Source organism: Sphaeramia orbicularis, chromosome 13, assembly GCF_902148855.1.
Source record: "Sphaeramia orbicularis chromosome 13, fSphaOr1.1, whole genome shotgun sequence".
Taxonomy (NCBI): Eukaryota; Metazoa; Chordata; class Actinopteri; order Kurtiformes; family Apogonidae; genus Sphaeramia; species Sphaeramia orbicularis.
The window spans coordinates 30,940,729-30,967,473 of record NC_043969.1 but is presented as its reverse complement, the minus strand read 5'-3'; the positions used below and the strand labels follow the sequence as shown (position 1 = coordinate 30,967,473).

At 37.5% G+C, this 26,745-nt stretch overlaps 1 protein-coding gene across 3 annotated transcripts in view; it reads right to left on the bottom strand.

The window, feature by feature from the left end:
- Positions 1-9: 9 nt before the first annotated feature.
- Positions 10-26,745, bottom strand: part of esamb (endothelial cell adhesion molecule b) — a 68,404-nt gene continuing 41,668 nt past the window's right edge. Inside the window, exons 1-8 of one of the 3 annotated variants that reach the window (XM_030152023.1) lie at positions 11,185-11,477; positions 10,223-10,368; positions 9,350-9,551; positions 8,777-8,932; positions 6,130-6,174; positions 2,474-2,596; positions 2,232-2,361; positions 10-1,468 (exon numbers count right to left, since the gene is read on the bottom strand). In XM_030152023.1, the coding sequence (XP_030007883.1) occupies positions 997-1,468; positions 2,232-2,361; positions 2,474-2,596; positions 6,130-6,174; positions 8,777-8,932; positions 9,350-9,551; positions 10,223-10,333 (1,239 nt within the window). In that variant the 5' untranslated portion in view covers positions 10,334-10,368; positions 11,185-11,477 and the 3' untranslated portion in view covers positions 10-996. Of the gene's footprint in view, positions 1,469-2,231; positions 2,362-2,473; positions 2,597-6,129; positions 6,175-8,776; positions 8,933-9,349; positions 9,552-10,222; positions 10,369-11,184; positions 11,478-26,745 lie in introns of those variants that run through there. The other 2 variants (XM_030152021.1, XM_030152022.1) reach the window with 2 other exon arrangements.

Here is a 26,745-nt window from a genome sequence, read left to right as displayed (position 1 = left end):
CACATAAAATCACTCACTTGAGAACATGGTTTATTGAAAAACTGTCAAACTGCATGAAAAGTGCTACATGTAGCCTCTCGACATCAATAAATCACTGTCATATGACAAATTACCATAAAACAAATGAGACCATCAGCAGTGTTGGTGTAGAAATGTCAGTCAGCTATGGCCTGATATGTTTACAGTAATTTTTATCAACTTATACTACGCACCTGAAAACATTCAGAAACCATCAACTTTAACATTTTAACACTTTAACATTAACTCATTTTTGGATACAATCCATCTTCCATTACAGGCAACTCAAATGACTCGGTACATTTCATGACATTTCAAACATCCCTCGGGTGAAACATGAATGAAACCACGTGAGTTGTTTATAGGGTAACAAAATCCATACATTTGTCGAAATACCTGAATTATGTTTTTGCTGGGCTTTCAGTGCAGTTATCCTGAGAGAAATAAAATAAAAAGTTTTCTCTATACAGCCAGATACAGTAAAGTTAAAATGACATTGTGATCATGTCTTATATTTTGTTTAATCATAAATCATAGTGTCCAAAACATTACATTATACAAGAATTGTAAAATCCATTACTGTTAATGTTGACTGTATCAAGACAGGAAATCTCATCAAACACATCTCTGCTAAAATAACTGGCATGTTATGCATACTGCTGAATTGAAACTGTAAGACTACTGGGTACCATTTTGAAAGTCTATGTAGTGTAAATAAAAAACATTTGTCTTTACTGAAACCAGATGCAGCATACAAAAAGTAACTGAAATGAAGCACACTGTGCTGAATCAACTGAAGTCACAAACTGAAGAGGGAATCGAGGCATTGTGCAAACAAAGCACAAACCACCCGTGATACATTTTCTCCTCTCACAACCTTTCAGGTCTTCATTGAGAAGGTGCTTTCCATTCCAAGGCATACTTCCTCTCCTTCATTAGCCACTGTTCTTTCTTACCCAGCAGAGATGCTTCTGCCGGTTACACCAGTGAACCGGCTTCTCTTTGAGCAGGCACCATGACAGCAACAGCCCCCATGCGTGTCAGGGTTGAGGAGCTGATTTGTGGGGACACAGTGAGTGGAGGTGGCACCTGAGGCTGAGCCCCCTCCGTCCTGTTGGGGACAGCAATCCCTGGGCTCCGGAGAACCTGTGGAGGGGCTCCATTTGTACTGGGAGGCCGCTTGTGTTTCCGTGAAGGAGTGCCTCCGATGTTGTATCCTGGAAGTCCCTGTAAGGTGTTGGCCTCTCCAGGTCTCAGCTGGTAGGCGTTGATGACGGAGCCCGTGTCTGAAACTAAGGTCGGGGAGTAGGGGTAATGAAAGTTGGGTTGGTGGGGGTCTCGCGGTCGAGGACTGGTGGCTATGGACGACAGCGTGCCATTTTTAGACACAATGTCAGAACCTGTGTTACTCTTTGCCCAAGAGACTCGCTTTGGTGCCTGAGCATCCTCCCTAAGCAGACAGAAGAAAAGAGAAAATACCCACTTAAACTCAAATCATACAAGAGGTGGTATTCTCTATATGTGATGTATTTGACTGTACCATGCATAGTTCACAGCAAAACAGCAGTTTCATAGTCTAACATTTATAACAGTTTTTAAAGAATAAAACAGAATGTCTTTTTTGTTGAACAAATGCAACATAATGATTAAAAGCAGACTCAACTTTTAATGAAAGTATGTGTAAAAAAATTTTTTAACAACAAATTGGTGGTGGTGGTGGGGCGGGGGGGCTTGGGAAACCTACAGAACCCATGTTTCTATTTTCCTCAGTTCAGATTATTGTAACAGTGTTTGGTTAGAAGTTATGATGATGAAAGCATGTTGATATTGTCTGTGTCCAGCTTTTTTTTTTTTTTTTTTTTTTTTTTTAAAGGGAAGACAGAGGACGGCTATAAACCATATGATCAGCTTTCACAATACAGCACACTGAAACCAGTAAGCAAGTGCAACTGAAGTGAAACAATAAAAATACAAATGCCATAAAAAGTGTTGACCTATTTGTGAATTACATCTATAATTCTATTACTTTGCGTAGTAGTGTAAAGACATCAAAAGTCAAGAACATGAGCCATCAATATGTGGATGTAAATAATTAATTTAGGATAGCTTCCATGCACCAGTTGTAGAAGGAAATTTAAAGCTTATGCAAACTCTGCAGTTCTAAAATGTTCTGTAAATGTGTGTAATTCAGTCCTTTTTATGATGAAACTCACTTGATCTCATTTGCTATCTCCTCCTCAGTGTCCTGTCTTCTCCTCAGTATGAATATGAGGAAAAGTACCATGGCCACGAGTCCCACGACTGACCCCAGAGTAGCTGCTGCAATCATCCCTGCATTGGAAGCTGGGGAACATAATATAGGATGTACTTAGACTTAATGAGCCACCCAGCTGTGGGAATTTAAAGTTTGAGTACACTGGTGTGTGGTGGAATGGACTGTGTGTTGTGTACTTACAGGTGATAACCTCCAGGTTAATAGAGCAGCTGTCAGAGCCGGCGGTGTTGCTGGCTCGGCAGATGTACTTCCCTGACATGCTTTTAGTGAGGTTGCTGAGCCTGAGGGTGCCTTGTCTCTCATCTGCAAAAACAACCACACAGTTACACTTTATGGTTGTAAATGTGCCATATGCCTGGAAAAGAAGTTACTGGAGAAAACTAAACTATTCTACATTAGGTGGAAAAGTAAACTAACACACTATTAACAAGATGGGAGGGAATTCTGAGTTTTAAATGGTCCTGGATGTTAAGTATTTAAGCATTTCACTAAGCTAATGATGATGGGAATTTAACAGGCAACACTGATCTACTTTTTTGTTTTTTTTTTAGAAATTATCCACCTGTTACATTTCCCATACATTAAGGGAAGGCTCGTGGTAGAACTAAGGGAAACTAACAAAAAAAACACCAGTTAGTTTCAGTAGACACCATCATCACCCACTAAATCTTTCAAAAGGATAGACAAAAAACAAAAGTGATTGGCACCACAAAACCAAAGAGTGGAAATCATAATGTGATGCTGGTCTTTTCTTTTACGGGCAAAATGGGGACATCAAAATAGAGATGTTGACTCCTCTGAGGTCACAACCAAACACTGAGTGTCAGCTTCCTTATATCCACACCCACCCAGGATGATTACCCACAGCTGAGGTGGAACCACACATGCATCCACTCCCACCTGATTAACAGAACCTGAAGGTAGGATCTGCCTGGAACACTGCCTCAGAGACTAAATGTGCCACTAGAAAGAACCTGAAAAATGAATGTATTGTAATGTGCAGATGGTGTATTTAAGTAGATCTGATAGTTGTGAGACAAATATTCCTTAGTTTTGCATAAAACCCATCAGAATTTCACATTTTGACCCAAGACTGTGTCTTGGAAACTACAGACTACCAGCATTTTTGACTATTCATCACTCATATTCTGTAAAGTATCACTACTTTTATTCTGGATGCATTTTACTTGTAGATTAGTGTTACTTTTGTTTCTGTAATGAACTTCTTTTTTAATGTTAACATTTCCTACCATTAGCATCACTCAATGAGTTCTGGAGTTTGTGAATGAGCATAGTGACCTATAGCCCACTAAGATATTTTGTCTTGGATGGAGGCAGAGAACTGCAGGGTGGCATGGTAAATATTTCATAACATCATGAATAAATACATTTATATTTCCTTATTGTCTAAAAAAAATATCTGTCTAGTAATGTCGGGGTGCATTCCACTCAAATATCTCAGGTTTTGCAGCATCATAACTTAAGGCAGCACCATAGTGTTATATTAGTTATTGTGATTCCCACACAAAGCCTTCAGTTTATTCAATAACGGTTCACTTTCCAATGTCCGCTCTATTTTGGCTTCAGTGCAGCCCTGGTTCAGCATGATTCTACCATCCACCAACATAATGATGTTGTCAGCTTCCCTCTAATCTTTTCTCACACCAAAGGTCATGACACTGCAGTGTCTTTGTCCATCAAGTGCTTTTACAACTGGGTATTACCACCATCCAACACAATCAGTTCCCTTTTTGCACTTTGGCTTTGAAATGCAGTGTTGTTGCAACATAAACTGCAGAGAAATAAACAAGCTTTATGAGGGACTTATCACAGCAAATCCTCTGCAATCCAATTGTAGACATCACATTGCAGCATGTCTTCCTCTGATATGTTTTTGCTTTCGTAGGGACATAAGGAAAGGATGGTGGGTGTTTATTTTGTGGAATCACCCAGGAGGACGGTTGGTGTCTTGTTCGTACTTGTGTATCTGCCACGCTCACAGAGTCAATCCTCAGACACAGAAAAGTAATGGAACCCAGGGACTCTGAGATCATCCCAGATGAAAAGTCAAGGTTCACATTATGCCAGCAACCAACATATTAGTGCCAGGGATTAGAACATACTAAACAATTATTGTGTCCAAACAGCTGCCTTCATTCCAAAGTTTAGGGGTGTAATGTGCAGGCATGGCTTTGTGTTTTGTCAGTACCATCTGTTACTGCTTGGCCAGAACCAAAATTAACGTAGGTGGGTGCGCACCAACCACAGTCAACCAGAAAACGACTGTTAAATTAGTAACTTTAATATCAAACTAAATCACGTGGATTATAAAGTCAACACATCTGTATTATTATAATTTTTTGTGACTACATGTATTAATTACAGGTGAGAAATCCTAATAAACCTGACTGAATGTGGTATGCACCTGTCCTCTGATTTTTTTAATCCCCTGGCTTGAAAACCAGCTGTGAGAAACCAAACCCAATTGCGGCAGATTAGCAGAACATCAGCCGACTCTGAGCCTGAAGTGAGTTCAAGCCAAACAGTGATCAGAGCCGGAGGGAATCTGACGTTGGAGGGTGCTGCTTCATATCAAGACAGGAGCATTACTCATATTACACCACCATCACTGCAAGGTCAATGAGCAGCATTTGTCAAAGCCTTGACACATGACACGTGATTAATGTAAATCAGCTTCATTTTTATATAAAGCACATGGTATACTGTGCTACCTCACATGATCTATTCGTCTAAGCAGCAGTGGATTAGAGTTCTGCAAATTATGTTCACATCCATACACATACACAGTTCACATGTCAATAAAACAAAGAGTAAGCTAATGCATTGGCTTATTGTAAGTTACTGATTAACACTTATGTGGTCCTCCAGGACTATGTTTCCACTATTATTCTATATTTGCCTGTATAATTTTTCCTTTGTGACAGTTCTTCCCCACTTTTTCCTCATCTTTGTTCACTGCTGTTTGGTTAATTGGTGACGCTATGATGATGATGATGATGATGAGGTATGTTGTTCTTGGATTTAGACATGTGAAAAAGTACATGTACAAGTAAATATTAAGTATTGAAGCTATAGTTTACGAGTCTACATAAAGCACACAACAAAATGATAGACACAAGAGAACAACTGCTAAAATACAACACAGGAAAATATAAAGGAAAAATTCAACCCTTTATCCTGATGTGAAAAAATATGTCAGATCCGAATTCTAATATTGGAAATGATCAGAATGTTTTAAAAATTATTAATTCATTCATAACTCTTCATTTCATTTAACTTTTTCTCATTATATAAATGTACAATTCAAATGTGAATCTCGAACTTCCTGAGACCCAGATATGAATGTCTTGCTGTAGGGGGCAAGAGTTTTGAAGTTTCAAGTAAAGAACAGAGCTTAACTTTACTGTCCTTATTATGCTACACTGAAAAGCAATTTAGCAGCATCTGCTTTGGCAATTGCAGTAAAAAATGGTAGCAAAAATAAGTTCAATGAAAGAAATAGATGACACACACGTACATAGACATACACAATAATTAAAAGAAGCAGAAACTTGTACTTTCCCGGGTCTCGGGTTAAGGTGGGATTAACGCTGCTTGATAACTTTGCCAGGTTATTTTAAACAAAAAAATATAATTATATAAATGATGTATGTATTAGAACAAAATGGGTTGAGTTTGTCCATTAAAGCTTCTCTACAGGTTATGATGTGATTCAGGGTCTCATGACACATGGATAGACTCTGGAAACTGTGGCTACATGGGTTGTAATGGTTTTCAGGGATAGAGTTTAGGAAATTATGAGTGAAAGCCCTTACCCATGAACCCAAGGACAAGCAAGGGCTGCGGGCAGGCTCTCCATTCTGTTTTTTTTTTTTTGGGGGGGGGGGGGGGGTGGGGTGGGGTGGTGGTGGTAAAAAGAAAGCATGAATATGAGCATGAGTCAGAGGTAGTGGAAGGAATGGGGGCATAGACGAATGAGATGCATTGCACTCCGTCCCAAATCCAACTTATGCCTCTTAGAGGTTTGATCAAGTTATGACATGGTGCTGGTTAGATTAGGCACCAAGGTTAACAGGAAATGAGGAGTGCCAAGAGGATCAGCACAGAGAGAAGCAGAGAGAGAGAGATTGCTGAAAGAGATAAGCAGTGATGGCAGAGTGAAGTTCAAATGTCATAACATCAGTGCAGATAAAAAGAGAAGGAGTAAAGGGCTGGAACTTGGGTCAGTGACATGTTAAGAGAGTGTACATGCACATATGTTGTAGGCGTGTACACATAGTTCATGGAAAAACACAGCATCTTTTCATAATCAGATGGAGTAATTTTCATTTTCTGATTTTTCGGCTATAAAGAGATGAAGGGTAGAGATCAAAGCAGTTAAGTCAATACTCAATCAATCAGCCTAAGTCCTGTTGTTCAGAAACAGATGGTGTTTTCTCTGCAGCATCATCTGAGAGCAAACCCTGACCAAATAATATGACAAATATCTACACAAGATGCACAATTTGTCTTCTCTCAGTTTTATGCAGCATCTCAGTCATTAGAGAGCATTTCAGTCTACATCGAAGGTACATTGAAGGTACACAGAATGGTTCAGTGACATATAGCTGAGTGTATATCATGAGGATATCCTCTTAGCACCGTGTAAACTCTGAGGCTCAACAGCAAAGTGAATGACATTTGGACCTGCATGTAAGCATGCTTAGTCATCATTTGAGAGTGGCATTTATCTTTTCATCTAATTTATTGAAGAAAACCAAATCCATGTATTTCCATAAACAACTTCCTTACAAGTTCAGTTTGTGATATCTAGTGGTGAACCAAATCAATACACCACCCTCTCTTACAATGGCTGCAAAATATGCAAAAGTGCCCCTTTAGAGTCTGTGTTTCTGTTGTATTTTTGGGGCTTTTAACTCTGGCCCATGCTTCAAGGTAATGGGTAATTGTACATACTAGTGCACAATACTTTTATTTAGTTATTTTTTTACTGAATGTTTTCTTTTTTTTTCATTTTATTACCCTTGGCCCTGGCCACAGGGTATTGTCATCAGTTGCCGTCCATATGTGCAAAAATTCTGGCGTGGACTGAAGGCTGAGGGTTTTTAAGTGCAGGCACGTTATCTCTTATTTTACTATTGGCTGCAGCTACAAAAATACAGTTTCACTGTACAATGTATGACTGTATCTTATCGTTATGTACCGTAATCCTGCTACAAAACATACAAAAAAGTCCTTATCTTCTATAGACACATGACAGTGCAACATGGTGGAGTCCTTGAACGCTGACCTTTTCTGTTCGTAGATATGAATGTCTCATTCTAATTCCGCTTTTCCACTGACCGCATCAACTCAACTCCTCTCAGCTTGGCTCAGTTTTGGTGCAGTGCATTTCCACCACAGGTATAGTACTGGTCACCATAGCAATGCAGTACAAACATATTGTGATGTTTCCCTCTGTGTGGCTGCTGCTACAAGTGAGGTAACAATGGCAGAGGATAAAACATAAAACTACAACTTAGAATTTCTTGAAAAAATTTGTGAAGTCAGACAAGAATATAGTTATTGAGACTTTACATCTAACTTGACATGAAGTACCAAATTATGACATGATGACTCGCATAAGTTTCAGAGATAACTTTTATTGATCCCAGTGAGGACAGTTTGGCTTACCTTGTCCACAGTTATATGAACTAACATACAATGTGACATAAAAAATGTCTCAATAACAGGCCAACAGACAACCAGGTCAGTAAAGGACAGCAAGATAAAGGTTAAAAAAAAAAAAGTAATTAGACACATGGATAAATAAGTTACATGTCCTATCATAAAAAGTACAATAAAAGGCATGGTCATTTGTCAATTAAAATGACTGTTGTCTGAGGTAATAACGTGATAGAAGGACTAAAGGATTTGGAATATGGGTTAGATGTCTTCAGTGGTTCGTACTGTATGAGCGACGGCCTGAAGGCATCACTTTGAACTCAGGAGATGACTTGATCAGGTTGACTGATAAAATTACATAAAATGTCATGTTTAGCAGCGCTTTAGCTCACCTGGAACCAGGCAAAGGAGATGTTAGAACTAGTATCTGATACCTGGTGGTCTCTGCTCTCATGTAATGGCAATGCATATAAATGATGATCTGAACTGAGACGAGGTGAGGTCAAACCATCAGTGGAAATCTAATTTTTGTGTGTCTATACATTAATAAATACATAACGATGAATAATCTATTTAATTTGTGCAGCTGATTCCTTCTAAATTCCCCTAAACCTTACACACTGGAGCTTTACAAACTAAACACCTGATTACCTTCGAAAAACTGCATTTTACTCAATAACTGTGGCATAATGTGACTGTAAGTGTGAGTAAAGTCATGTTTGTTATTTATTAGGCTAACAGCATATTTACTTTTTTATTTTACGTAACTGGTCACTCATGGCAGCAGTAAATACTCACTTTGCATCGGTGAGAAGAACACCTCAGATGTGGGTGCAGCCTTGGTCCATTTGTACTGAGGAACTGGTTTTCCGTGACTGGAACTACAGCTCAGGGTCACGTTTCCCTTCACCACTGGGTTTCCTGTCATGGTGCACACTGGTGGAGAAGGAGGGACTGTGGAGACAGACAGACGTGGTATCAAGTTTACATCTTATCTTTTACAAATAAAAGATATATGAGCAATGACCTCTTGCTGAACCTACCATGAGGTTTAAATCCACTTACAAAGAAGTGAAGATTTCCATGGGCAGTAGAGATAAAAAATACACGTTTTAACCCCTTTTGTTTCCATCTGTTGCAACATGATGACATAATACCTTCAGAGCTTAGGGAATCACAATGCAACAGCGGAGTTATTTGGACAGAGCATCCTGTCATAATAATCTAATTTTTGACAGACTTGTCAGATCTGCGGTCTTTATGATGATATATTCAGCATTTACTTCCAGTCTGAGTCATGTGTGAGGTACAACCCAGACTGTTTTGATTAAATCTAACCTTTGAAATGCTTCTGACGCTGTAAACCATTACCTTTGACATTAAGGTTCATCTCTCCGGAAATGCCAAGACCTCCAGGGATGATGACATGGCAAACATAGCGTCCAGAGTCAGATTCCTGGGTGTTGTTGATGTAGATGGAGAGGTTGGCTGAGGGCATAGCCACACTGAAGCCCACTCGTTTGGTGAATGCATTTTGGCCATACCCGACCTCACCTGAGCTAAAGTTGATCACCTGCAACACGTTTAAGGAAACATTTTAATGGAAATCTATTGCTCTGCTGATAAGTAAAATTAATACACATGACTGTTTCATCGTGACTTCCCCTCCTACTAACCCAAATCGAATTTTATTTGCTATATGTGTACTAAGATGTAGACATTAATCAGAATTCAATGTGCTTCAAAAGGATAATCCTCATGTGTACAGATGGTGGATGTTGAATTTTAGGCTGATTTCCCGTATAAGCTCACAGGCATCGGAGGTTAAAACTATTAAGATTATATTAATCATGCCTGTACACCCTGACACACATGCACAGTTTCACCAGCAGATCATGCAACATGAATGTTTAGTAAAAAGCAGATGGGATGTCATTAGTGGCACACTTTTGATATTAACACCCATCCATCCTTCCTTCCTCTATGAATTAGACATTAGAAATAATCTATGCGTGTCATCATCTTTTTACTTTACAAATGCAACCTCAGCCAACAGCAATATGATGTTTCACAAAAAAGCTACACAAAGTATGCAAGATAAAAATATAATTAGACATAATAAATACAAGCATAATTAGCTGCCTCTATTGCAGCATTAATTGTATCAGTATTATTACTCCACTAGAGGTCAGGGCAGGGTCAACTACAGATCATTACACATGTATTTTACTGTCACTGCCTCACCTGTGTGGATTCATTTCCCACAAAGTTCCAAATCACAGAGTTTTTGCTGATGTCTGAGTTGGGGCTGTACCAGGCGTGTAACATCACCATCTGACCTTTGACCACCTCCATATGCTTCCTGGGGATTTCCACCCTCCGAGTGTCACCTGGAACAGATTCACAAACCAGGACTGTTTACTTATGTTGGATTGAATATGTGTGGTTTTGTTTGTCCGATGTGTAGAAAAAGGACAGGATGTAAAAAGAACACACTGTGATATTATAAAACAGGGAAAAAAACACACTGTTAATCATTAATCTGGTCTTTTATACCACTTTATAATGATCAACAGCCTCAGGACAATTTAATCCAATACATGGTGTGACATCCTTTTTATCCCGAGTTGCCTTTGGTGTTAGACTACGTTCAGCTACGATAATGAGGAAGTGAGAAAACAAAAACAAAGAAAAAAACAAATAAATGCATGTGAATTAAATGGGTCATTTTTAATTGAACAGCGCCCCTCCACAATCAGAGGCAAATATTTAGAGCTAATATTATATCTTGCAGTATTTATTTTCCACACTAGTCTGCTTTTGCGTGACCACTTTCTTCTCAATCGATGAATTTCCAGGCAGACCAGAATGAATCCCATCATACACAGCAAGCAGATCAATTATATATAGTGCATTTGAGAAGAAAAGGCTAATAGCAACAATTAAAATGAAACACAACACTGAAGAATATCTCACAGCAATTAAATTGCATGGATTAGCAGTGGAATAATCTCAATCACTGGGGAATTTAGGACTTTTGCTGTTTGCGCGTTTCACAGAAGCAAAGATACAGTAAAAAGCGACTGCCAAGGAAAAGCTTAAACATGTTTTCACACAGGACACACAGGGAAGATGAGGATGACTGCAAGGAAAGGAAGGAAATATAACAAATTAAGAAAGCAAAAAGAGGAAGATATCTGACTCACAGGGTGCCCAGTCACCTGAGCCGTCCACCTGAAGCTGGATCAGCTGATCCCAGCAGTTTGTGTCTATTTGTGTCTCCAGTTTGAAGCTCAGTTCAAAACTCACACATAGAGAGAAAGAAAGTAACTAAAACCACCGCTGTAAATCCTCAGACTTTAGAAAACACTGAAACTTAGAGAAGAATCCCTCAAACACACGACTGGATACAGCATGAGTGTGTAGATGATTAGATAGACAGGGGTATGGGGAGATGGGAGGCGTTGTGATCCATGGACAGGCAGCTCAGATCTCCACATCTGTTCAGCCGGACACGCCTTCCTTCTTTTTCCAGACAGAAAAAAACGTGTGCAGCCTGGAGAATTAGGCGATTGGTGGTGGTATTGGGCCTGAGCTGGGGGGGGGCAGAGTCCAGATAAAGATGGGGAAAGAAGTGTTCGTGAGGGAAAACACAAACAGAAGTGCTTTCTGACACATAGATTTGTTGTCTCCCTGGGACAAAGTGACCCTGTCTTGTCCCTTAATTTCTACTCCGAATCGGGTAATTCCAGCTGACTAATCCCCAAACAATCTCGGGCTCAATCTTTTCACCTCACGTGAGTGAAAAGGCTCAGCTGGACATGGATATGATGTAACACATGGTCACTACACCCTTCAGTGCTGCTTTCATCAGCGTTAACAGCATTTGGATTCTCTAAATGACGATTAGCAGATCGCTTTGCTTTACATTTAATCATTCGAGTCATGCAATCCATGGCAAGCTGGTTCATGGCTTAGTCTGCACATGTTGATTTGCACTGATGAATTTAACACGTTAAAATCACAGCAAAAGGCATGATCAATAGAAAATGAAAGTTAAAAATATATATATTCTTAATGATGGATTGCAACTATATTGAATAATTTAAATAAACTGGCCATGCACAAGGATTAGAGAATGCATTCATATGTTGTATATTTTGTCATGTTATTAACTTTTTAACCCACTTATAGAAATACTCTGAAATTCAAAATTTCAACCCTAGTATGTTATTGGACAAAACAAGACTTAATTACTTTTGTGAAAATTAAGAAAAAAATTTAGTATCATATCGAAAATCAAGGTCAATAAAGTTACCATATTTACCAATATGTGGCAAAAAATAAATAAACAAGTGGTGCCAGACACAACAAACCCCGCCACTTTCATGTATTGTAGTGTATTTTGGCATGGATCCAGCTGATGTCATCATGTTTGTGTGTGGTGAGGTCAGCATATCAATTGCCTTTATGTATGTGCCAAGTTTGAAGTAAATTGAAACAAAATTGGTGTTATAATAGACATTTGAAAATTCGCTCATAAGTAAATGGGAGAGGAAAAAAAATTTTTTAAAAATTCATTAAAAATTTGAACTTTCACCTACTTTTCACAAAATGTAACCACGTATTCTGGGTCACTGGCAATCTATAAACCCAATTTGGTATGAATTCAACCAGTGTTAACAAACAAACAAACCGAACCAAAAACAAGTCCCTTGCCTTCCCTTCGGGGGGTGGGGTAACAAAAAAAAAAATTCCAAATCAAAATCCCAAGTATTTATGAAAAAAATACATGAAAAACACATGTGACGTGAAAGGAATACAACAATATAAGTGCTGATCCAGACCCCTGTCCACATCCACATTCTCCCTTTGAACATCATTCCTTACATTAGTACCATTACTTCATGGTACCTAACAAAGCAGGTACACTCACTGTTCATGCAGAGGTGGACCTTACAGACCCTGTAGACCACATTGGACCTGAGATTGTTGCCTCACTGGAACTGTTGCTATCACTGTCTTATAATGTGTGTGGAAATGACTAAAAATAGTCACTTGCTCACAAAAGGGTTAATTTATGTTTTTTGTCCTTTTTTTAAAGGTTTATATGCATGTGACCCTGTGATTCCCCCCAACCTCTATTTCAAAAGAGTGTAAAAAAAATATCTGAAGATGCCCACAACTGTTATCTGATTGTGAAATTCTAACTTTGTGCCAATGTTTAACTCTCAATGATTTAAAGAGCTGCCAGCCTTTGGCAACTAAAAACATCAACTGATTTAAAATGTTTGTGACTTTTTAACCATTTATCCAATTAATATCATTTAAATAATTCAGGTTAAATCAACGTTAAATATCTGCAAAAACACAAAGTGCAGATGATAATATTAAAATAAATGTGATAAATCATGGTTAAATGTAGTGAAAAATTCAGCTGGAAGTTGCCACAAAAATAGTTTCAGGTCTTTAAGGGTTAAAACAGAAATGTGGCCAGTGTGACTTTTATCTGATTTGTTTCTGTTGTTATCATTTCCTTGTTTCCTCTGAGGGAATCAAAGAAATCATCATTATAAAAAAATAATTACAGTGTTTTTCTCTCACACCCCTTCATTACACTGCCTTTGAATGAGCAGAAATGCATAAATCAGTGAATATAAATCAGACAACCATGAATGTCACACAACAGATAAACATCAGCCACTGCCATTAGTGAAATTTTATCTTATTTGCTGATAACCAGTGTCAGTAAATGAAGCTGATATCGACCGTTGTTTGTCTCCAGCTTTAAAACATGCTTTACAAGCAGGGGAGGCAAAAATGTTACAACAAGCAATCATACATATCTTCATATTCATCCACATCGGTAGTGGACACCAGACAAGCACCTACTGGACATGCACACATGGGATTAATATCCTCATCTTCATCATCATCACCACGTCTGTAGACGCCATTATATCAGCTTGTTTCAGATTCATAATGTACAGCCTTCTAGACTACACAAAAATCTCTTCTTCTCTCTTTTTATAGATATGGAACATGGCTTTTCATACAAATCCTGTTAGAGCTCAGATTTCATTTCCACTCACTATTGTGTTTTGGTGTCGCACTGACAAGCAAACCAACATGCTTGTGCTATAACGTTATGTAATCATACTGAGAAAACCTCAGTCAATCAGGGCTGTGCCTCTCTGATTGTGTCTGCATAGACAATACCTGGAATATCTTGCTTCGTCTAATGCTACCAAGTGAAATGCACTGTACCTTGATTAATATACATTGTAAACCACGGACACAATCAAAAAGGATCAGAGTTTCTGTAGGTTGATCGGACTACACTGCTTCTTGATTGTGAATGAGTACAAGCTGCAGACAGCAATCCTGAATGGTATATAAATATTCTGTGATGAGGCAGGATAATGCCCTATAGTCTCCACACTCCAGACTATTCTTGGGCTTTTTGAGCGGGTTTATCCTCAGGACTGTGTCATTCAATTGTTTATTAAATGGAGGACAATCTTCACTAATCTGTGGTCATCTCCATCTGGGGTGTGTGTATGACAGCAGACACAGACAGACAGGCAGTTCAAGATGTGGATATGGGAATGAAGTCAAACTAAATCCTTCACTAGAAGAAAAAAACAAATGATGAAAAGCTGCCAATAAAGGGGATGTAGCTATGATACTATGAAGCCACAGAAAACTTTGTCCTAATTATATTTTGCCAAAGGCTATCATTCAGCCCAGCCACGCTTTATATCTGCTAATTGGATTCTTCTATTTAGAATAAACAGTGTTTTTGTTTTCCTGCAGGGCATCCTGGCTATGAGATATTATTGGAGATTTAACTGTCCGACAGCAATTAAGACGGTAGGGATGCTCAGCTCACAAACCTGCGCAGAATAATCAAAGAACAGTAAACCTTGCCATGCACGGAGGAGATGGGGCACAATTAGAAGACTAATGTGTGTTTACTGCAGTACTGAGAGTCACCCATAAGGGGCAGCACATTCACATACTAGCACAGATCACCTGATGGAAACATAGGAATGCTTTTCAGATTATTAGGCTGCATGTAAAAGAAATGATCATAAACCTAATAAAATAAACAAACCAAAAAAAAAGTTACATATCTAAATAAATTACAAACCTGCCAATAAATATATATAAAAAAAATAACAACAATGATTTATGTGAAGTGAGTTTAAGAATTTTTTGACTGCGGATGTATCAAAAAATAACCAAATGTGCCTCCAATTTCTTACTAAAATACATGTAACTTGCATGTCTAACAAGGCGTCCCAACCTAATTCTATGTGTAAACAGTCAGTGCTTCTCCCAAAGCCCTCAGGGAGCATGTAGGCCTGTGTGAAGATAAACTGATCCTCTTTAACCGGCCCCACTCTATCTCCCTGAGTAATCTCTCTTTCTACCCATGTCTTTTTCTCATGTGAGTCCCTCTCTGGAGCTAAAGCTTTAGCAGAGACTCAGATTTACTCTACATTTACACCTCATCCTCTCTTTTCCCATCGATACAACAGGGAGAGGGCCTACTGCCTTAAAACTGGACAGATAATCTGAAGTAATTTAAAGGTTTTGGGATCAAGGACATGATGCACTTTTGTAAAACAAAGTGTGTTATATAATATTGTAGTGTAACAGTCTCATATTTTGACATGAAATGCTGTAAAAGCTAGAGATAACTCCTATTGTGTTCTCATTTTATTACAGCTGCCAGGAACGAATTATTCACAAATTCATGTTTAATTCATTTATATTTCCATAGATGTGAAAATCAGAATTTCTCCAAGACAAAACAAATCGTCACATTTAGGCACGAGCAACTGGCCTTGCCAACTTGGCATTATTTCTTGGCTCAAATTATCAACCATCCATTTTTCTTAACAGTAAATATATTGGAGGACTGTCAAGTAAGCACCAAAATAAAATATATCTCAAGTACTTTTGCAGTTTTGTATCCAAAGAATGACTCCTATTGTGATTGGGGTGAGAAAAGCAAATAATATTACAGATTTATTTAGTGTCAAATGTGGCAAAACCTTATTTTTTTCTATTATAGTTGCAGGAATATGAATAAAATCTAACACAATTTATCCTCCACAATAGATAGAAACAATTTTAAGCATATCAAGTTAAATAAATATCTGATAAATAAAAGTAATTTGTCACAGTGATGCAAAATCATGCAAATCTTCAATATACTGTATCACAGGCCTCGCTTGCTAATTTACTGTCCCCAACACGTATAGATAATCATCTATGTAAGAATAACTCTGTGCTACATCATTAACTGTAGGAAAGATCACAGTTTTCTGCTTAGGAACAGCATGAAAACTGTGCTTGCTGTAATAACAAAGACTTTAAATGACCCCATAACAGCACAGCAATGAAGAAACAGACAACACAGTGATAAATTATTTACGCTTCTGATTTCTTTTCCTCATTATAGACTTCCATTAGTCTACTTACAGAAATACGGGTGACCTTGAGTTTTACCTTTATGGGTGTACGAAGGAGGAGGAACTGATGGAAGCTGTATTTTGCTCCAGATTTGCTGATGTCAAAAGAGGACAGACATTAACAAAGAGGAGGGGAATTGGGTTATTCTCCAACTTTTTGACAGACAGGACAGAGAGGAATGTAGGACATCAACATAGCCTTGTTGGTGTAAAACTGCATATTGGACTGACCCTACAGGCTTCAAACAGATGGTGCTTCAATAATAAATATTTGGGGAAGGCTCCTTTAAATTGGATTACATTAGTGTAATCTCTGCAGCTATTTTAAACCATTTTGAGTGTGCTATCTCATCGCAGTAGCTTTAATCCCTCTTAACTTTTGATTGTGTTTAAATTGATTCTCCTCGCACACATGGCTCCAAACTCCCACAACCTTCCTCTGGTTCTCACAGCAAATTCACTTACTTTTACTAAATGCAGTCAGACACACATATGTTGCAGCATCACCTTAAAATCATGTACATTCCCACTCATGACAGAAAAGTGGCAGCTTAAATAAGAAATCTAACATATCTGCCAAGTCAGAGGACACCAAACCTACAGTATAAGAAGACATACGAGGAAATTAAATTAACACTTAAAGACCGATGAGTATTTTTGTAGCAACTTCTAAATGATTTTTTTTCTACGTTTAACCTTTTCTAAGTGACATATATGAAGATTTCTGTGATTCCCTTTGAGGAAATAGGGAAATACTAATAACAGAAACATAACAGAAAGTCACACTGGACATATTTCTGTTTTAACCTCTATAACCTGTAGAACCTAGAACTATTTTTAACAGCAACTCTACTCTACATTTAACCTTTTACTGAGTGATTTAACACCATTGACTACAATATTATCATCTGCATTTTTTCAGTGAAAGTAAGGTATTTTATCCTTTTTTCTGATCTTGTAGATGTTCTTAAAAGTGCAGAGTAAATTCAAAGTTTATTATATCAGCAAGAAAACTGAAACAAAAGTGACTTTTTAGCAAAATATATCATTAACTAAAAATGAAAACAAGCGTCTACTGTCATTTGTCAAAATACATGGCTTTTATTAGTGAATCAACGTTGTATAAAGTGCAGGTGTTTCTATATTTACTATGGAACATCAAAATGAAAAGTTGAGAAACTGCATTGTATCTAAAGTATTTCAATGAATTGATGGAATTAGTGGTTGAAAAGTTATTTAGCATTTGAGATCAGTAGATGTTTTTAGTCACCAGTGACTATTTAGGTCTTTGGGGCTTTTAACCTGCAAATACAAATTAACTACATTTCAATAAAATGTTCTATAATGAAATGGCATCCTATTTGCTCTTTCCATGCAACTAGTTTCTTCTCTACAGACAAAGAAAGCATGAAGTGGCAACTGCACAGCAAGACAAGTAGCATGAGCTATTAAAAGCAAAATGTAATTAGAGTAATTTATAACTTTAATTTCAGGAATATTAAATCACCAAAGACTCATTTACCTCCATCTCCATATTTGATAACCATCTCTTCAGACTGCACACATTAACTGATCGGAATCACTGACAAACAAACCAATGAGGAATGGTTTTTATGTGCGGTGTGTCCTCTGTCCACAAGAGCACATTACAGTCCATTCACCTTCTGCACCTTTTCACATACTTTCTTTTTTTTGCCACAATGCTGGTTATTTACGAGCATGATTATGCTTTTACAGAGGCAGAGACATGCAAGCCTGTGTGTTAGGGCTGAATGCCTTTCATATCTTATTTACAGCTTTGACATCCAATGTATTTAACCACAATGCCCTCTGAGCTGAAAAAAAAACCCACTGCAAACAAGTGGTAAGTGTTTCTATAGCCAGTGAGGGAAGGAGGGAGCAGAGGGTTAAGGTTTGATCACATGCAAATACTTCACTCAGGGATATACAGTAGGTGTTTATGTGGGGAAACAAAGAGTACTATTGTATCATAAAACGGAGTAAGTGGAGGAGGCTGGGGAATAGCTTACATCTGTGCTTGTGTAATTATAAGTCTTTAGAAATATGGAAAAAACAGGAGGAGTGTGGTGGTGAACCTGTTAAATATCATGACATTAGCTGATGCCATCTTGTGGTTATGGTGACTCGAACTGGTGGAAGCCAGCGGTGTTTTCGTGCCAGCTGTCCATCACAAGTCCCACAGTGGCCTTCTTAACCCCTCTGTGAGTCAACTCTTGGGTCCTAGTGGCAGGGAATGAAAGGCAAACTGAGAGTTTAAATGGGTCTGCAATGTTACACCATAACAGAGCCCATAACCCCTCACACCATCTCATGTCTTTGAAGAAGATATTTATAAACCATTAGTGTGGCAGCCGGGCGAGGGTGGCTGTTTTATCTCCCAGATCTGTCATGTGTTACCATGCAAGTGGCAAGCTGTGCTGACAGAGTGACAGTGTGATTGCTGATAGATGAGATGAAATGAACTTTAGGGACAGCGACAGTGGTAGGGATGGGAACGCTGCTGCACGAGTCCAGGGTCTGGCGCATCGGCTAAGGCCCCCCTTGCCCCACCACTTTACTGCCTTTGGGACACAGGGGCTTAATGCAGTGTAATTAAGAAGTTGAGTGATCTGATTTCAGATTTCCGCTGAGCTCTCATCAGAGAGGAATTACAGTACAAGGCCTATAATCTGTACACACTGCATCAGATATGAGAATGCCTCCCAAGTTCATCATGGGAGAGGTGGAGGGTGACATCTACAGTAACGGAAAAAAGTTTTCAGACACCATTAAAATTTTACACAATCTCAAATATTATAACATTTTTGCATGTGTGTGTGTTTAAAAAGGTGCGGCTGCATCAGACAGACACAAACAAATGCATTGTTTTATTGTCTTTAACAAGAACAAACTGTCATACCCTGGATGTGCTTCATTATCTTGCTGAAATATCCAGTTTTGACCTCGATGGAACAGTGCACATGCAGATGGATGGAACAATACTTGGCAGAGTTCAGTGACTTAAGAGGGATTCTTAATATAGTATATCACAAATGCATGGACTGTCCAAAAACTTTTTTTCAATCACTGTAATTTAGATGCATTTTTCAACATCTGGAGAGCGAAACTGTCGTCAGTAATTGTCAGCTTCATGTCAGAATTCAGTAAAAGTAGCTTATCCAGTAGTTTAACCAGTCTCTGCGGTTTGTCCCAGATGCCCTGGTGTAAAATCAAAGAACTGAGAGCATCATCAGTCAAACCCACTTCCCACCCCAACAGATAATACCCCCAGAGCCTAGGTATAGATTGTTTAAAGCGAAATCCAATCTATTTAACAAACTTCCTGGTCACCATTCAATATTATCCAGCAGGGTTCTTTTCATGGATTAACCCATTTATTTGGTGGAAAAAAATTGACCAAAGCTGAAAGTGCTGCTTTAATTAATATAGAAATCAAAGCAAAAGACAAGTCTTAACATTCTAAGAATCTATACTGAAAGAAATAGTTGAAGGAATATTATGGTCTACTACCTTTAATAGATAGTGTAAAGTAGTAGATGCCAAGCACTCCTTGAAAATCCTATTTTTTTTCCTTACGGGGACCTGGTCTTTAAATAAATAAATCCACCCATCACATCTAACAGTTTACTACTCATCACTACTTGTAGACTTGATGTTGCTAGGCAACAAGTAAAGTTTTTAATCTGCGTTAAACAAGATGTAATGCATTAATAAGCTTTAGAGTTGACACACTGGAGACTTTAAGAAAATTAGACAGAGCAAGGATAGCAGTTTCCCAGTATTCTGTGTTTATATGTTGAGTTAAACTTTCAGCATGATAGTAAAAATGGCTTTGACCCTATTAAGAAGTATATGTTCTAAATCATGAAGATTTGTTTGGACAAGATCTCTGTGTAAAATTTATCTTTGCCAATGTTGGACAAACAATATTAAGCCTTTCATGTAACAGTGTAAATGCAAACCTCTGAATGACTTCAACCCTGGATTTTGAGGTAATTAAAAATGTGAGTAGGGAGCAGAAAGAGTAAGGAAATAGAAATAAAACAAACTAGATTTATACATGAGTACAAAAAAGGGACTATACAGGAATTTATCAGGATGGCCATGGTTCAGGACGTAGAGCGAGTCGTCCAATAACTGACGGGTTTGCAGTTCGAATCCCGCTCTATCCTAATCATGTGCCATTGTGTCCTTGGGCAAGACACTTCACCGACTCACATTGGTGTATGAATGCGTGTGAATGCTTGGTGTGGAATGGCAGCCACACTTCTGTCAGCCTTCCCCAGGGCAGCTGTGGCTACAAATGTAGTTTACCACCACCAGAGTGTGAATGTGAGAGCAAATAAATAATGGATCAACTATGTAAAGTGCTTTGGGTGCCTTGAAAACATGGGCCTTTTCACCCATGTTTAATATACAAATCCAAACGGTATGTAATTACTACTACTACTACTAAAAGGGCTATAGAAATCTAATCTATTATAATTATTATTATTATTACTATTATTATTATCATTATTGATTGTAAATTGACATGTTCTCAAAGTCCACCCACACTGTAGTCACCCTACATACAGTATTTTCCAAAACTTTTACACATTTCACACATCAATACAACTTGTGCTCTACTTACTCTATGAAACAAATTCTCTTGTGTTCTTTCATGTTGTTGAAACATGTGCTGGTGCGTCTTCATTAAAGCTCTCACAGTTACCATACGCTCCAGATCTAATTCTCTTGTAGAATGTTTGTTTAGAAAAATCAGTACAACCATTAATACTGTTCACAACTTAATGCTACATAATTACTGTGGGAAAAAATACACTCAGTTTCTTTTAAATCAATGTTTTCGCAATTTTCTACATATCAGCATCTTATGGCTAATTTAATGAACAGTCAATTACAGGCTCCACTTCCAACCTATCTTTACCCCAAGGACAGAAATTAGATGATTATTAATTTAGATCATCTGGCGCATAAGCCATTACATAGACTAACTCATTACATATATTTTAATATGTATTTAGGACAAATTAGCCTTTAAATTCAATTGGAACTGCACACAAAGAGAATCAGAATCTGTAATCTATGTTTTAGGATAAAGGATAAAATAAGAGGTTTGCAAAATACCACATTGTAAGGGTTAGGGGTGTTAGAAAATATCAGTTCTGCAAAATATCACTATATTTCATTTCACAATACTGTATCGATATTAAAAAGTACTGTATCGATATTTTTAGGTATTTATTCAAATGCAGTTATGGGGGAAGTTCATTTTTGTTTTGTTTTTCGTTAGTGTTTGCATCTTATTTATTATTAAACACTGTTTTATTAAATGGTTATTTGAAGCATCCTAAAAGCACTTTTTACTGTCTGAGAGAGGCAGATGTTAGTTCCTTTGTTGGGATTGCACAAAAATAATGTTATGTTAGTTATGAACTAATAGAATACGAATGTTTGAGCAGGATCTTCATCTGTAATGTCTGTAAAACATAATTAGAGTTTTAACAAAGGAACATTTTGTGATATAGCATTAGATCCTGTTGTGATCAAATAAAAATGTGTTTAGTGTTTGTGCATATTTCTGGTGTAATTCAATTCTTCCAGATAATAATCACGTTTAAAAAACAAACAAAAAAATGCCTTTTTAACAGTATAATGATATAGCTTGATATATCGTTTCGTGATCTGAGTATTGTGATTTGTATCGTATCGGCAGGTTCTTGCCAATACACACCCCAAGTAAGGGTTGATATGGTTATTTCAGCAGTGTCATGAGAGATGATGATTGAACTTATTTATAAGGCACTAGCAGCTGGTGTCATATGAATACCAAAGTGAAGATCTGATCTCCATAAAAGTCAGTATTTGATCAAATCCTGAAGCATAAAGAAGAGTCACAGTTCATCTGGCTCTTGTCTTTACTGTACATCATATTCAGCCCACACACACATAGGTTAAATCCATTTAACCTCTAATCCAACCCCCTCAGGTACACACCCTGTAGAGATCATGGTACTGGGGAAAGGTGAACGAGATGTTAAGTGTCCCACCTGAGCCCAGTTCCATCCTTGATACTGCTCTGCAAAGCTTCATAGTATTCTGGCGCCACTGGAACCTTTTACTATATTGCAGTTCGAGTGTTCAGGGAGGAAACAAGATTGCCATCAACTTATAAGGACTGTGTATAGAAAATCGACCCCCTGAAAGGAAGGTAGGGGGATTGAATACATAACCACTGACTGTAATCACCTCACATTTCTTCAGATCTGACTGCATGAGCAAGATTTGCTTCTTCAAATTCTTGTATTTCTCCTCAGATTTCAGTAAAAAAAAAAAAGTCACTTTACAGAAATAACAATTTTTCCACATGTAGATGGGAAATGCTAACGACTACGCCACCGTGCCCTCCATATATTGAATATATGCAATGTCAATCTTCATGGCATGTATTAACCCATAAAGACCCAAACCACCACTGGCGACCAAAATCATCTACCAATATAAAATGTTTAAAACCTTCTGATCAATTAAACCTATCAATCCATGTAAATAATTGGTGTAAAACACAGTTTGTCATCTTTTCATGGTCATCAGATATGACCCATTTGGACGTTCAGAGGCTCAGTAGTGAACGTGGAAACACAGTCATCTTCTACAACATTGATTCACCAGTAAAACCCATGACGTTTGATCAATGACAGTGGATGGACACACTTGGTTTATGTTCAGTTAATGATAAATTCAGTTGAAAAAGTCACATTATCTTTATTTTTCTCTGTTTGTAATATTTTGACAATTAAGTTTAATCTTCTGAGCTTTTATGAACATCTACAGGATCCGGGAATTAAATATGGGAAAATACCTGATTTATATTGAAGAAATGCAAAATACAGAGGATAATATTATATTGAATGGTGATAAATTGCTTAAGAAAGGTTAAATAGAGAGAAAAATTCATTTGGGAACTGCCGAAAAAGTAACAGTGGGTCTTTATGGGTTAAGTATATCATGACTCATAACTACATCATGATAATATTTTTTCTGTGTAAAACACCCTGTATGATTTTAGAGGTTGCAATCTAACTTTCTTGTACAACAAATACATGCCTTTATATAAATTAACTGAACTATTTTAAAAATAATCTTGCACCAAAAACTTGGTAAAAACTAGTGATGGTTTAGCAAATGTGAGATAGAGTGAAAATACTTTGTTGATTTATTTATTTAACACTAAAGTAATTCAATGATTTGTAACTATGGGTTACATTGGTCTATGTAATGGAATTTTCTGATTCCCTTCTTTGTTTCCATATCCATTCCTGACTACCCTTCCCCACTATATGCTAACTTTCCCGAATACCCCCACTGCATGCTAATTTTCCCATATCCTTACCCAAATCCCCCTACCGTGTGTGTAAATTTTCTTGCAAGGGAACAAAAGGTGACTGATTTGTTAAAGCTGTGAGTTCATCATTCAGTCAAAAGGACCTTTGAAGAGACTGGAGATGTCACTTGCAAATGTGATTCACCCTATAAAAGGTGGACCTTGTGAGAAGCTCTTTGTCTTTTCTTCACAATCGCCACTCGTGTGCAGAACTGACCTTTCTTGACAAAGAAATAAAATATTGTCGGCCGGCAGATGTCTCTATTTCATCATTTACCTGCAGCAGAGAAAAATTCCCATAACATCTACAATTTATTTATTTATTTATTTTTATTTTTTAGAAATTATCTGCTTAATGATTAAATGTGCTAAATGTTACATATTCTAATTAGATTAATTGGAAAACAAATGACTAAAGTGCTGGTTTGCTAATGTTTTCAAGGTATATGATAAAGTGTTATTACACATATATATTGGTTTATGTGCATTTATACAATAGATTTATAAATGTTCCACTAGACAGAACCTGTAAAGTGAATGTATTGTCATGTGCAGACAATGTTTTGAAGCAGATCTGGTAGCTCTGAGACAAATAGTCCTTTTGAGTCAAACCCATTCTCTCGTTAATTCTCAAATTTCACAATTTGACCCAAGACTGTATCTTGGAAACTTCAGCCAACCAGCATTTATGACTTTATTTTACTTTATCAGTGACTCACACATGGTAAAATTTCACTACTTTCATTCTGGAAGCATTTTAATTGTAGACCAGTGTTATTATTGGCTTTTGATATTATTGCTTTTTTTGTGAAATTGTTGTAATTATTTACATCGGCAGAGTGATGCAGTATGTAGAGTTAACTAAATAGATCACTCGGACCAATATCTCATATCAGCATTTGATTGGTTCACACAGAGTCATTCATTATATTGATGCCGTTCGTCCAGTGAATGTATATTTATGGTGTCTTCAGTTAGTCCACTTTAACCCACAGAACTGTGTTACTATAGAGGAAGTCTACTTTTTGCTTACAACTGAAAATTAGATCAGTGTGTGAAAGCATACCTATACATATACATATATAATGAATGAATAATCATGCAATATAGATTGAGGTGGGCTGTTTTTGTCCACATTACTTAACCTTCTTTCGCAATTAAAACTATTGACTGAGTGGTCTGAGGTTTTTCCACAGCAACTTCACACAAAAATTTCACAGGAACCATTTATTTACAAATTGAATGATTGTAATTTTTGTTATTTATTTATTTTATTCTGCAGTCCCCTAACTGATAAAATGTTAGAAAGGGTTTATCATGAAACTCTCTCAGGATGAATTTCAGTAACTTCAGTGGCATGACGTTGCACCAAGGACTATCATCATGTATGTTGTGATACATGGATTTAGGATTAATGTAAACCATTCCCATCACCCTTACAGCTGTTCTTTGTCTTAACATATGCAAATAAGACAGTTTATATGATCCACATTAAACCCTAACATCGGCATGTTAGCACTGTCATTACCTGTTAGCATACATTGAGACATTTAGCATTTTGCATAAAAATGTAGCAGAAATGTAATTATACAATAATCAGCACTGCAGTTGTTATTTCTGCACAGTGCAGCTCGGTGCCTCTGCAGCAGCTTCCACTGTTGCAGCGGTGTGCATGAGTGACATTTTAATGCAGAGTAAAGTGGGTTGTAGTCTGTTTGGCATGCTCGCAAATCACAGACATGATTAACACGGTGTGGTGATTTGTACTGCTAATTTCGCTTTTGCCTTACTTCCCTGCTGCGCATTACTCTGCTAATGTGACACTTTATTGATCCCTGTAGGGAAATTTTCTTTTCACAGCTAGGTCTAAGTGCAGGGTCAGTAACAGGAGAGCAACCCTGCAGCTGGTAAAGATTCAATGTCTTCCTGAAGGATGTGTGCCGACACGGGGGCTTAAACCTGAGGTCTACGGTTAGAGGACGGTCACCTGAGTCTATATGCTGCCAAGAAGCTGCAAGAATCACCTCCATTCAGTATAGGAAGATGAGTGTGTTGGAGCAGCACTTACTTTATCTCCCCGACTTCAGGATTTAGAAGATTAACAGACATACTGTAAAATACACATGTAACTAGGGCTGCACAATATATCTAAGAAATATTGCTATCACCATATCAGAGTGTGTAATATTCATATCGCAAAGACTTGTCATAATTTCTTTTCTTTTTTTTTTTTTTAATTAACTTTCTGTTTTACACACCATAGGGTACCAGAGTGGTTTTCTCTACCACTCTAACATACTAGTTTTTCTGGCAAAAACAACTGAAGTAATGCTGCTGCTGCTGCTGCTGGTTGAATGCAAGTTTACATGTTATTAATGTTGAAAAGATGTGAATATTTTCAGAGCACAACTTTGGGCAAGGCCTGAACAATTATATTTATGTGTTTTATGCAGTATTTACCAAACCAGGCATGCAATAGAATAGTATTTTGTTAAAGCTCTTACATGGTGGTTCTCTGGAACTTTTGTTTTTATAAAATACAATAATGTCATTTACACATTGTTGTATGTGAATCAGATGACAAAATATTTTCCTGTTTGTGTCTGAAGGTCTATGGTAGCAGCATCATCAGGTTCTTGGACAGAATAGTGTAACTGATTGTAGTAGTACAGTATTTCGTCTTACATTATAAATAACTGAGTCAGCATACAAACATTTGGCTCATTTTAACATTAACGAACATTTTTCTTAGTAGATGAAATTGGTATTTCTTTAGGTGAGCAAGAAATATCGCAATATTATCCTTATCCCAATGCTGTACACACAAATTGCATATCGCAAGTTTTGCCATTACCATGCAGTAACATATGCAGGCA